Below are 14315 nucleotides of genomic sequence, written 5' to 3'. Positions count from 1 at the left end.
ATTCTGACTTTAATCACAGAATTTTGGACCTTAATGTAGAGGGGTACTATGAATAAGGAGATGTGGGAGCACTCAGCTTCACTGACAAAGATGTGAGTTGTTTGAGAGGGCCAGTGACACATTGGTTTAAAAATGACAGAATTAGGGGACTCTTACGTGTCCAAGGGGTCCCCGGTGATGCCTTTTCATTAATGCAGGAGCAGAAGGTGATTAAAGCAAGAGAGCTAAACTCTAAAACAGACATGGCTACAGCTTGAAGCTAACATGTTTGTTAGCTTTCAGAAAAAAGTCACAATTCTGAGATTAAAGTGAGAATTCTGAGAAAAAAGTCAGAATTGTGAGGAAGAAGGGCAGAATTCTGAGATTAAAGTGAGAATTCTGACTTTTTTTTTCTCATATTATACGGAAATAAAATTTAAAAATCAGTTTATTTTGTTGTTTTTTTCAGTGGCCCTATTCCACTTCCATATTCCTGTTAGCTCCAGAGATGTAGCCAGAAAAATGTAAAAAGGGTGGCCAGGCAATAATCAATGTAGACTGAGGGGTGGCCGAAAGCGGATAGGCACCAGAACCTCAGGGTCAATGTACAATATTCTAACAGGAAAAGTAACGAGAAAAACATCCATATTTTCTAAATAAAGACAAAACTACCAAATAGACGCATATATTTAAACACCCATGCTGTCTAAATTAAAGGTGTAGTGGACAAAAGTCTTTCAGTTTTGAGTTCTGGGGCAAACATCTTATTTATTGTCATTACTTACCTACTTTTATTAATAATTGTACTGCATAAAATTAATATTTACATGTTCTAATATCTACATTAAATGGATTACTTATTATTAAAGAAGTTATTTATCTCTCATTTCAGTGAAGATTCCTAGATGACTTGCAGAGACATAATGTTTTCTTTACCCCATTTAAGAATAAATCTAGTTCTGAAAAGAGCATGAATTCTGTATTTCTCTTTAATGTTAGTATATTGATGTGCATAATTAATCACAGTGTTTTTGTTGTCAGCTAATTGTTTACATATAAAAAATAAAAATGTTAAATAAGTTAGAATATGCCACTTGAGAGTATTGCTCCTGCCACCATCTGTATTAGAGGTAGGGGTGGCCACAGGGGTGGCCAATGATTGGGTAAGGGTGGCCATGACCACCCCTGGACTTCATCTGGCTCCACCCCTGGTTACGCTCTTTTTTTTACCCTCCTTTCCTTCATTCCTCTTTCATACAATTTTATATTTTTGTTCCTAAGCTCTGATTCATTTTTCAGAACAGCCTTTTTTCTATAAAGGTGTAAACATGTATTGCAATCCCCATAAAACATTTTCTCTTCAAGAAAATAAGGAATGCAACATTTTGCTCTTTAGTAAGAAATGACAGATGAGAACTTTTTTTCTTTTGGCTCCCAAGGCTCTTAAGATTTCTTCCTACTTCAGAAACCTTGTTCTCCACCTCAGTAATTTTACACAAAATGAACCGTTATGTGTCAAAATTGCAATGTTCTGTAGAAGCTCCATATTTCGAGCCAGCTCTCAGATCTGCTTTATTTGTGACTAATGCATCTCTATATCTGTTAGGGCTGGTGGATGTTGTTACAAAGGCAGAGTAGAAGAGGCAGATATCGTTTTTGGCAGTTTTAATGGTGAAGTACATGGTCCAAAACATAAATCCAGAAAAACCAGGCTGGGAACTCAGGAACCAAAAAGAAGCTTGGGAGAAACATACATGAAGAAATGAATAGGATCCAGCACTGAGGGACTGCAGAGCAGGAGTATATGGAGGCAGAACAAGGGATGGAGTGATCAGTTAATTGGGAGCAGGTGTGGACAGAAGCAGCTAGAAGGGAGCTAAGGGGAAATAAAAGGGGCACTAGGGGGCAACAAAGAGTAACCAGGGAAAACAGGGGCTACCTGTAACTAGAAAATAATTTAAGGCTAAAGGGGAAATTCTGACCCTACCATCCAAATGTCGCTTCAGAAGTTGAGACTTATAAGACCATGCAACCTTTTTTAAAAACCTCTATTGTTTAATGGTGTTGAGCCTGTGCCAAACGTAGCCTCAGTTTCCTGTTAGTTGACAGGAATGTGTTTTGCTGTAGCTCATCTGCCTGACAGTCTGACATGTTGTTTATTCAGATTTGCCCTTCTACATTCCTCGGTTGTAGAAGAGCAACTGATGCCTTTCTATCACTTGAACCGGTCTGGCCATCCTACCCTGAACTCTGGCATCAACAAGGTATTTGTTACCACAGAACTGCCAAGCACTGGATATTTTCTCTTTTTCGAACCATTTCCAGTAAACACTAGAGATGGTTATGATGGAATATCCCAGTAAATCAGCAGTTTCTGAAACACTCCGACCAGCCTGTGTGGCACCAACAACCAAGTCAAGTTCAAAGTCACTTAAAACCCCTTTTCTCCCCATTTTTATCCTTGGCATTAACTGCAGCAGATCGTCTTCAACATGCGTGCATAACTATATGCACTGAGTTGCTGCCATGTGATTCGCTGATTAGAAATTTGCATAAGCAACCAGTTGCACAGGTGTACCTAATAAAGAGACGGGCGAGTCTACACCTTAATAATGTTCAATACTTTATTTATAGGCAAGGTCTTTTTATGTGCTCAGTCACTGACTGTACTGAAAATACAGGAATTACGATGCAGTAAAATTGCTCTCTAATCGTCTAAGAATGTTTACTTTCAGGAATGTACAGAGGAAGCTTAGTGAGCCACTCCTCTGCAGAGACAGGTTACTTCAGAAGTCAACCACCTGCAACAGGGTCCAAAAAACTTAATTCACTCTCACACTCTAAAGAAAACATCACAAAGGGTAGCTTTGATGCAGTTTATTTAACAGCATATTTTGGCAAGTACTGTACTTACTGAATTCTCTTTCCAATAATGATGTTTTTTTTGCCATTATAGTTTCTAATAAATCTCCCAGTCTTGCCTCTCTTTTCAAAATTTAGTATAGGGACCAGGTTAAAGGTACAGAAAGAGAGTTAATGTGTTTGCAGAGTATAAAAGGAAACTATAACAAACGTTGACGGTAAGAAGAAATGGCACAATAAAAGGACGCTGTATTTTTTAAGAGGGACCAAAGGTGGTTATAACTGTGTCACTTTGAGTGCGTGTATGATAATGTTCCTGCTATCGGCATCAATTAAGATTTTTGATGTTGGTTTGCACACACGAAAAACTGTTTAAAGAAAAAAAAAAGAAGAAATACCTCTCAAAGAGTAATGTTTGCAGTATTTGGATAACAACTGAATTATCACAACAGCCATTATCCATTTTAATATGTAATTTTCGACCCAACAAAAGCTGAGGTTTAGATTCTTAGAGTGATTGAGAATGTATAGGGAGCTGTATGCTGCAATAATCTGTGACTATTTGGATTATGTTTAGATGATAAAGTCATTGGATTTTAATATGACACATCCCTGCATTACTCAGTGTTTACCGGCCAACCACGTTTCTAAATATAGCCGTCTTACACGCTCTCTGACACGCCCTGGGTTTGATGAGTAGCCTGGTGGTGCTGAAAACCATTACAGCACCTTTAGGCAAACATCGTGCCCCCGCCCTCTGTTCATGACGGGGTGTGTGGAGTGGATGAATTCACCCGTAGTTACACACACACACACACGAGGCCAGAAAATTAACACAGACTCATGAGCTTACGGTAGACGAGTCACTGCTATGAGTCTCACTCCCAAACAGAGAGGAAAAAGGCTCTGTTATGCATGAGAGCAATACACCTGTGTTTTGGAGTTCACATGGTGTTAAAAATAGGGATGTAGACTTAACACTGAAATATAAAGCAACTAGTTTCAAATAATAATAATAAAAACTGAGAACACTTAAAAATCTTTAACAGATTTTAGGCAATTTTGCCAAGAACCTATAAACTTTATAAATAAACTGACAAAAGGCAGAATTGATTCGATCTGTCCAAGCAGGTCATCCAAGATTTAATTTTATGTTACAAAGGGCTATGCATAAAAAGTCATGCAATGGTTCCCCATCTTTAAGGCCGAATCATGCAACTCTAAAGAAACAAATAAAAATAAGCTAGAAAATTTGCTGCTTTTGCTCCAATTTAATTATATTTGCCATATAGTCAACCACACCAAAATTCTGATTATGCCCAAACAAAGCAAAATTGGAAATTTGGCTTTACAGATTTCTAGCATTTAAGATTAGATGTCCTAATTATTCCATTCTGCCATCACTTAATAATGAGACCGAGATCCATTAAATGCTGTACCTTTAGCTCTCAGTCTTTTTAAGCAGACAGCCGGTAAATCTTGATAAGCCTGCATGCAAAATGGTCACAGACCAAGCAGGGTTTTGTATGTTATAAGAACTTTATAATGGATCACTTTAAGAAAAGCAAAGCGAAAATTGCAAAACTGTTCAAGATGCAGTGAATATTACATATGTCATATTACAGATCTGAGTTGGACAATATTCCAATGAAGAACGATTCTCTGTGTTACTATCATCATCATCAAGGTATAACGTTTGATCCCAAGCAACACCAAGATTTCTGAGGTTAGATCTGCCTTGATAATGAGAATCAATACGGCTCACCACTTGGGGGGTAGCAAGAACCACAATCTTGGCATAATCTAAATAAAGAAAGTCAGAAAGTTATCCATCCTCTGATTTTATAAATAAAGCAGGGTTTGCTGTCAACATCTGTTGTGTAAATAAAAGTTTACTAATAACCCTTCAGCAGAGAGACATAAACTGTTACAAAAAATCTATTTATTCACCCGTTCTCCTTTAAACATATTTATAATTCATCTAATAACATTTAAAAGTTATCACTAGCAGTTTAAAAGTTTATTTTAAAACCTTGTTTCCTTTGAATCACACATAAAAAAAATCACAAAAAAATTACATCTAATCTAATAAAAAAAAAAAATTTTTTTATTTTTACAAGACAATTTATATTTAAAATAATATAAAAAACTATTGCATTCTTATTTCAAGTGCATATAATCTGAATATCTTTTTTTTAAAGATTAAAAATACTAATTCCAGTGGAAAATCGGTTTCATTTACCTACTCAAATTAAGGGTTTTTGCAGTGGATTATTTAATATAATAAGAACAATAATAAAAATTGGTGTATTATTAGCTATTCTCTGTAAAGTAATCATTTGAGGTGAGTTTGTACATTAGATATATATTTTTCTTTCCATTTCTCTGTTTGGATTGTAGTTTTGGTTTAACCTATTGTTTAATTGTGAAGGGCATTAAGTTTCAGGCATGTTTTCCAGTCCAGTATAAAACTGGTTAGATTTTGAAAACTGGGGGGCTTGACCAGGAAAAGTGGGAGGGATGAGAAAATGTCTCTTTTTCTTTTTTTGTGATTGCAAAGAACTGAAAATGCAACCAGGAAGAAACTCAAAATATTTGCTGATGTTATCTACTGAGACCTTCCTGGACTTCCCCGTTCTTTGTTACCTTAAGAAACACCCTAAATTCCATTAGTATTACATAGTCTACATTAGTGGGACTGTGTCTTATCTAAATCAACTGATGATTTTCCTGAAACTGGAGTATCCTTTTCACAGTGATCTTGTCCCCAGATTTTCTGAACGACAGTCTTTGTTTCTACAGATATATCTGACTCAACATGATAAGCTGCAGTTTTCAGAAACTTAACTTATGCAGCCGGCAATTTGCTCACATTTCCCCCTCTTTTTTGGGCATCAATTGTAGATAATTCAGCTCATGATACATATTAGTGTTTCTTCTGCTGTTTTATATGCTAACACACGAACAGAAAAAAAATTCTCCCAGTTTTTGTACATCTTAATTTGCATTTAACAGCATTTCTGCTGCTATTTTCTCAGTTCTCACCTACTACTACAATTTCCAGTGTTTAGCCCAGCGTTACAGCCTAATAGATTCTAAGCATGATTGTAAACAAGGCAAACACTTTGATTTTCCAGGGTAACCCAGGTTCTCTTGAGAAAGAATAGTGCAACAGATGAAATTAGTTTTGTAATAATTTAAAGATGATCTGATCATGTTTGGACTGTAGTTCCGAGCAAGAAACATCAGACACTGTAAATTGCAGATGCTTAAATTTTTCATTCTGAATCAGTCATTGACAGCTTTCCATTTCTGAATATTTTAAATAAGAAAACAGTCAGCTAAAAAAATATTTTTCAACCAATAATTTTGTAATAAATAGCAATATTTTTAGTTTGTCAGCTCACCCATGGCTAATTGTTGCCTAGGCAGATAGATATGATCTTGTATGATGTACTACTTTTCTCTCTTGTGTTCAGTGATGAGTTGAAAAACCCTCTTGATATAATAGGAACTGACACCTACATATTTATTACGGATGTGCAATTATACAGAGATCTACTGCAGACAGTTCGATTCCTAAAGCACCATTCTGTCAACTAGAGCACACGCTTGACCTGCTCACTGTCGGCCATATCTCTTTCCCAGTAAAATTCCTCCACCTGGTCTTCCTGCTAAGGTTTCCCCAAGTAAATAAAAAATGGTGAATTAGGCACAGATGCAGAGTCTTTAAATAAGCAGTCTACCAATTTCACACTGAAAATCCTTTTGCAGGCATATTACTGATGTTGCTCTTTCACATCTGTTGTGTTGGCTCCTCTGGGAGAGGACGGGGTTGATTTCTGTACTTGGAATTGGAGAGCAGCTAGGCAGCAGCATCACGGCTCATCAGTTCTGGTCATAAAGCAGCAACGCTGGTATTTTTAGCAGGAAGATTCACTCTGTTGATGCTCGGAGACGAGAGCTGGGGTGGTGGAAACTGACCCCTTCCTCCTGAGCCTCAAAGCTGCTTTGGAAAACGTCCTTAACCACCACTTGGCTGCCTCTGTTACATTCACTAAATATTTTTTTCTGCCTTAAAAACTCTCTTTAGGTTTGTCCCTATCTAATAATGATGCAAATTAAACTAAAGGGTATACATTCAACAATAATAAACTTCTGTGATTCTGTTTTGTAGCAACCGATACTCAAAAAAAGCTTAGAGATCGCACATAGTGCTGCAAAAATCTTAAAAGTGTTGCATTCATGTATGGAGTCAGAAAGGGGTCAAAATAATTGTATACTGGCACATCTTTATATAAAAGAATAAAATTTGAAACTGGAAAAACAAACAAAACAAAACTGAGAAACCAAATTAACAAAAGTTGAAATTAAATACCAAATTTTTACCTTTTATTCTGCAAAACTAAAAAGAAACATAAAATAAGAACCTAAGCTTCATTTTGCTTATCCGCTTAACAAAATTCATATTTCACTTTAGTAATTTAATTAATTTCTATGGAGCGTGATCCATCCCACCAGGCCCACCTTTCATGTCCATGTAAGAAAAGAAAAGATCTCACCAACAGCATAATGCTGCCACCACCATGGAATAGTGTTTGATGTGTGTCTATTATTACTTTTCCATCACTTGTAAGACCCGCCAGAAAAAATGCAATTCCTTCCACCTTCTACATGATGGAAAAAATTAAACAGAAATTACAAAAAGAAAAAAAAAAAGGGGTGTGAATACTATTGTAAGGAGCTATGCATCTAGTATTTACCATTTTCAGCACAGGCATTTCTAAAAAAAAAAAAGAACAATGCCCAAAATGAGTCTGAATCTCCTCCTACATTGTTTCACACAGGAAATAACCAATATTGATCGCATTCTGTGGATAAATGCAGAGCGCCTGTAGCCATCCAAATCCAATTGTAAAGAGTGAATTAACTGTGAAACAAGAGCATCTAGTTAGGTCCAAGCATCACTAATCAATACGCTCACTGAACAGATTAGAGGGGGATATATTATCCAAAAGAATCATACGCTGCACGACAATTAAACTGGAAGTGAAGCTTGCAGCCCACGCAGGCTGTCTGAGAAGGCGTTATTGATTTCTTAGAAAAGCTGATAATAAAGGCCATGTTCTAGCAGTTACTGCATTCCTCCATACTGTAAAACTCTGCTAAGGGAGGATATTTTATCAAAAAGCTCTTGGAGTTTTCTTAAAAACTCTATCTTGTAGCAAAAGACTAAATAGCTCTATAAAAAAATGTTAAAAAACATTTTAATCCCTAATATATATATATATATATATATATATATATATATATATATATATATATATATATATATATATATATATATATATATAACATTTAATTTTAATCTGCAGTATTGAATAATATATCTCTAGACTTTCTTAAATTTCTATATATTCTACTTTTTGACAAAAATTTAGACAATAAATATTTGATTTATTTTTAGTTGTAAATCATAATTTTCAGTAAATACATGAGTAAGTATTTTATATATAGTAAATGGAGTTTCATTGTCTGAAATTTGTAACTTTTTAAAATCTTAACTTTTTGAGCTGTAATTGTTTTCCTATTAGATGTAAAGCAAATTCCACAGAAGTGAGTGATCCTAATGGAGACCAAAATCTGGGTTTAGGTTTTATTAATTTTTAAGTTAATGCACGGCTGAATAAGACATGTGATTCTATTCGTTTGTCTGGAGGACCTTTATAAAAACATGATTACGCTTTGCAGCTGCTGTATCTTTGTTGTCTTGTAGGATGATGTAAAGTGCCTTGAGATGACGTGTTGTGAATTGGCGCTATATAAATAAACTGAATTGAATCTTTGAATTCATCTGTTTATCGCTCATCAACTCTTGAACGCTGAAGAAAATCACTCATCTCTCTTTCTGCAAAAGAGAGATGAGTGGCGTGCAAATAATTCTACTCAGTGGTGTGCACAAATGTTTGAAGGGCAGGTGTGGAAAAAAAAAAGGGCCAATATAGCGCTTCCTCATCACTGCAGAGAGTACTTTAGCACATGTTTTGGTTCCCAAGAGGGCACTTTACCAAAATTTGGCCCCTGAGAAGGCACTTTAGCACACATTTTGGCTCTTGAGAGGATACTTTAGCATACATTTTGGCCCCCAAGAAGGCAGTTTAGCCTGCTTGCTTTCCAATAGGGCAGCTTAGCACATATTTGCCTTCAGAGTGTACTTTAGCACACCATTTGGCTCTTGAGAGGGCATATTAGCATGCATTTTGGCTCCCAAGAGGGTACCTTAGCTTGCATTATGCCTTCCAATAGGGCATTTTGCACATTATACCTCCCAAGAGGGCACTCAAGCATGCGTTTTTTAAAAAGAATTTGGCCACAAGGTGGGTGCAACCACCATAATCATGTCCTCAAATGGGTAACTTTATTTTATTAATCTGGAATGAGTTGGGGCTGCTGAAAAAAATTGAACTGCATTTGATAGAATTGCAAAGGAATCACACAACCTGTCATGCAAAGTGCGTTAAGGTTTAATCTGATTTTAGGCTTTATAAACAAACTTTTTTTGAAAAATATGGTTGAATTTCCATAGATTTACAAAATTCCAGGAGAATCAAGGTTATCACAATGACACTTCAAAGCTGAATCAGGGCTCTAGTTAAAATGCTCAAGCTTTAAAGTGCGCACAAAGGATTGTTTCATCTGACTGCCACTTTATTGCAGTATAGTCACACTGTCTCTAAAACAAACCTGAATGCGAGTTCATTAGCTGCTTGGTGCAGTGCATTAAGAATGTGAATCCTCTTATTCCAAAGGGTTGTTAAGTCCTTTTAACGTGTGGATATCATTGCTCTTGGATTTGTAATTCCCTGTCAAAACCACGCCGCCCTATATCACCTGAAAGCAATTATGAGGAGTAACACCAGGCAGCACAACAGTCAGGGTGAAAATCATAAATATTGTCAAGGTAGCTCTGGGTCAGTGTTCTTCTTCCAGCCTGATTACTCCTTGGCTGATTTCATGCAGCATTAAATATTGATCGTTTCATCACTCATCACATTAGGTTTTGCCTTCAGGTGGAGTTTCTGACCCCTTTTTACCTTTCTCTGCTTTTTCATCCTTTGGCATCTTAAATGCAAAAATGCTGCTTTAAGTTTAACTCTAAGAGGGATCCCCACAGGTGTTTATCTGCAGAACGGAGGCCTTTTGGAAAAAAAAACATCTTTATTTAAAGAAAGATAGAGAAGCCAAAACTGGCTTCACTTTACTAAAACAAATACTATACAACACTACCACCACTTGGTCATCGTGCACACTACACCTTTATAGCCAGCTTATATTACAATTTATTTACACACTTCTGATGTGACCATTACATGAAACTGTGCACGACAGAATCAACAGAGAACATATTTACACACAAGGAAAAAATAACTACAGCTAAATGTCAAAAAAATTAGAGGGATTCTTCACATTTTGAGTAGCAAATGACAGTCATTGGTATAGAGGAACAGCATTATCACAACAATAAATGTTGAGCAGAGATATGATCGGAAAAAAACAAACAAAATCACAACGGTGTTATATGATACATCTGGTTCTGACATCAAGTTATTTTTAAAAAAGTACCTGATTTTTGTCATCCGAAATTATACCTTATAAAAACAGACAGTATAGGAATCATGACAGGCAGTAGTTAAAAAAAAAAAACTAAAAAAATTACTCCCATTACTGAGAAATTCATCCCATAAATTCTGTGCAAATCATCATTTATCACACATAAAATAAAGACATTAGATTGAACAAATCAGTCAGGACAGGCATAATGATATTGAAGTTAGACGAGGCCAAGAAAAATAAATATGATTTTTCAAAGATATTCAAAAGATGTAATATTTTTTTAAAATACCTGCTTCCAGGATTTGAGCAGTTCAAGTTCAACAGACATGCACAGCCAAACCGTACATGAAGGAATCAATTCAGAATTGCCTCGTGTCTTTGGAACAGACCATATCGATATGTTAGGAAAATCTGTTTTCACGCAACATGCAACTCAAACTCTACTGTACCGCTCTCAGAGTTGGAACATACAAAGTGCTTAATCCCTCAACCATATAATATTAATTTAATATCACCCATATTACAAAACGATTTTTGTTAAAATTAAGACGTTAGTAACATGGTCAACTATCAATTAACATGTAATGCCCAGACTGCAAAGTTTAAATTAAAACTTTTTGATATGGTTTGAGGAAAGAAAAAAAGGTTGAAAAATCATGAAAAAAATTGGATTAGGCAAATAATCATTTCATCATGCACTTAAAAATAAAAGTTTGGCTTAATCCTGGACAAAGAGGGTTGAACTGTTTTTTTTCAATGTTTGGGTGATTTACTTGTGCTGAGAAATAAAAAAAGAATAAAACCAATCAGCCAAAATTTCTCAAGGGAAAAGATAAATCTGCAAAAAGAAGCAAAACATACGGAAGCCAGTTTCTGCCAAAACAAACAAAAAAAAGCCAACTCGTATCTTTTAATTTTTATCCTTAATCACATCTATCTGACAACCTAAAGAGGTTTGCATCAAATTTAGTTTAAATATTAGGTCTTTTGTTGATAAAAAAAAAAAGTGAACCAATATTGTTAACTAAATAAGTTTTTTAAGCTAAATTAGCATTTCAAAGTTTAAGCCTATTCCAAATGATGCATTTAGTAACTTCATTTTATTTGAGCTTTTTTTCAAGGCATGGACTGGGTTTATATTCTGCATTTCTACATCATTTTATTCTTTTATAAAATCAAAGACGAAAAAGAAAAAATAGCAAAAAACATGCCACAAATAAGTATTTTATCTAAGGCGTGTTGGGCAGAAACAACTTAAAAACTAATTTTTAGTATCTTGGTCCTGTCATCGGCAACATCTGGAAACTTCCCCTACACAAACACACTCGCACAACCAAAATGACCTGCACTGCATTGTTGTGACAAACAGGACATCAAGTCAACACACAAGATATGATCACAGTTATTAATGATGTTGGAAGAAATGTTCAAGGCTTTGATTACAAAATGATGCTGAAGACTAACCACATTTATTTAACACAAAAAACAACACTATGCATAGATGTTGCCCTCCTGGATCCAGATCCCAGAATGAATACAAAAGAATAAATCATATTTTCCTGACTGACATCAGGCCACTGTAACTCTAGAAGACATTTTAAAGGCCTTCCTGTTTTGCGAATTGGTGTTGACCTAAAATATCAGTAACTAAGTTCACCTGGAAAAAATAACATCCAATTAGGTTTTCCTGATCCAGATCCCTGTTGGGCAGCAATAGTGGACCAACATGGTCAACCTCAAGTGAAAAAAGCTAACAAGTAGACTGGATGTCTGTCGACAACAGAGAGCAGCTGTTAGTGTCCTTCCTCCAAGCAGTTTTTTGCTTCCCAAATTTTCACTGTGCGGTCACTGTTGTATAAAATAAAAAGAAAAGCACAAAAAGATTTGATAATAAAGTACATGAGATGAAGAGAACATTGCATTTATATATAGGAATCCCTCAAGAGAAAACATTTTGTGACTTACTCAGAGGCTGTGAACAGTTGGGTACTGTTGGTTGCCAAGCCATTAATGGGACTGTCATGCCCCTGGACCTCACCAAGGGGTGCCAGTGAGTCGGTATGCCAAAGGCGAAGCAGCCCTCCTCTGCATCCCCCGAGGAGCACTGGGGAGCCTGGAACCACGCCCAGAGCACTAACCCAGTCTGTCTGGGTGCTGACTGACTATTAGGCGACAACAAAACCCACTATTAAACCTGGATCACTTCTACGCTTCAGAAATCAAACTACATAGTCTTACCTGTACAAACTTTTTACTTCCCATGTCCCACTTCTTTATATAATAATCTCTGGAGCTGCTATAGAAGACGTCACCATGAATAACCAGAGACTCCACGGCGTCCTGGTGTGCGGGTTCAAACGTGTAACTAGAGCTGATGCTGCCCTGTGCACCTTCAGTCACTTCAAACATCTGGAAAGACAGACAGGTTTATCCCTTACATAAGTTATCTGTTAGCCAGGATTTTACAATGGGGTTAACAGGAAGTGGTTCCTGACATGAAAAAGTGCTGCCTTATATTAGGTAGAGATGAATAATAAAACACCTTTGGTACTATGGAGGACAGAGAGATGATAACAGATCGGAGGGAGGCTACCTTGCCCTTTATAAAACCGTAATAAAGAGAGAGCAAAAATTAGAACCATTGAAGCCTTATAGCGCTGGAAGGCCATACATCTTCAAAAGAAAAGCAGCAGTCAGCCAAGTGGAATAAAAGAACTGTTTAAAACAACACGGACACAAAATATTGCACTTGAGCACCAAACATCAGAAGTAGAGAAAGGGCTGATTTTTTTTCTTGCATTACGACATTGCGAGATCTTAAATTAACTCAAACTTAACCTAAAAACCTGTGAAGTGTGAGCTATGATCACGGACAACCATTTTAAAGGCAAGTTCTTTTATCCTAGGGTCATATTGAATTTATGCTATCGATTATTAAATTGAAGAAAGACAGGAAAAAATTCTTTACTTGTCTTGCTTGGATGAAAGAGTTTCATAGACTTTAGGTAAGGCTGGCTGACAGCTTTTTCACATAAAGGCGTTTTGACATAAAGGTATTAAAGAATACCCTAAAACCATTTTTACCCTATGGATGGCCCTAATAATTGGTATCAGGAAAGCAAAGACATAACGTTTCTATTTACATTAAACAGTGATTGAAAGTTCTTACTTTGACATAGTGGTCTTTTGAGCCAGTGAGCACGGTGTCCTGTCCATTGCCCGTCTTTTCGACTGTCAGACACATCACAGGCCCCAAATGGCCTATCAGCTTTCCAGTAGAGACAAACCTTAAAGGATAATTTAATTAGTTCTCTGAACAAATCCTGCAAATGGAGAAATTATCAACTCAAATAAATATGGACATGACCCCAGCTTTTAAAATCCAATGTGTGGAAGCTTACTTGCGGAGGTCCCACATGCGGATGGAGTTCCCAGCTGCAGCGTACAGAAACGAGCCGGAAGTGTTGAGGGCGATCTGGTTTATCTGACTCTCTCCCGGTGGGATAGATAAACTTTTAGCAGTGGAGCATGTATCCCCTGACCCAACTTGGCCTGATGACCTGATCATCACAAGAGCATGTTCTAACTAGATCCCTTATGGTTAATTGTGTTTGCTTTTACACAAGTTTCTGTACTTACGTCAGTGTACGGATACACTTAGCGGAGTCTCGAATATCCCACACTTTGATGTAGGCAGAGGAAACAGTGAGGACAAGGCTGGAGGTGTACCTATGATAAAAACAAAATACCCAATAAAATAATAATTTAAGAGAATATTAGGAATAATATCAACTTAACCCTTTATAGGGCACTCAGTGAAAGACTTTAAATATCTAAATTTCAAGCAAAGAGTGCACTGC

At 36.4% G+C, this 14315-nt stretch overlaps 1 protein-coding gene across 4 annotated transcripts in view; it reads right to left on the bottom strand.

The window, feature by feature from the left end:
- Positions 1–11267: 11267 nt before the first annotated feature.
- Positions 11268–14315, bottom strand: part of LOC107099680 (kinesin-like protein KIF21A) — a 39394-nt gene continuing 36346 nt past the window's right edge. For all 4 annotated transcript variants that reach the window (XM_015397906.1, XM_015397915.1, XM_015397923.1 and 1 more), the window contains 6 exons: positions 14095–14184; positions 13857–14015; positions 13625–13742; positions 12694–12864; positions 12421–12617; positions 11268–12303 (listed from right to left, as the gene is read on the bottom strand). In XM_015397906.1, the coding sequence (XP_015253392.1) occupies positions 12249–12303; positions 12421–12617; positions 12694–12864; positions 13625–13742; positions 13857–14015; positions 14095–14184 (790 nt within the window). In that variant the 3' untranslated portion in view covers positions 11268–12248. The remainder of the gene's footprint in view (positions 12304–12420; positions 12618–12693; positions 12865–13624; positions 13743–13856; positions 14016–14094; positions 14185–14315) is intronic.

This window comes from Cyprinodon variegatus, unplaced genomic scaffold (assembly GCF_000732505.1).
Source record: "Cyprinodon variegatus isolate N-32 unplaced genomic scaffold, C_variegatus-1.0 Scaffold28, whole genome shotgun sequence".
NCBI lineage: Eukaryota > Metazoa > Chordata > Actinopteri > Cyprinodontiformes > Cyprinodontidae > Cyprinodon > Cyprinodon variegatus.
Note: the sequence above shows the minus strand (reverse complement) of the source record. Positions and strands in the feature narration are given on the sequence as shown.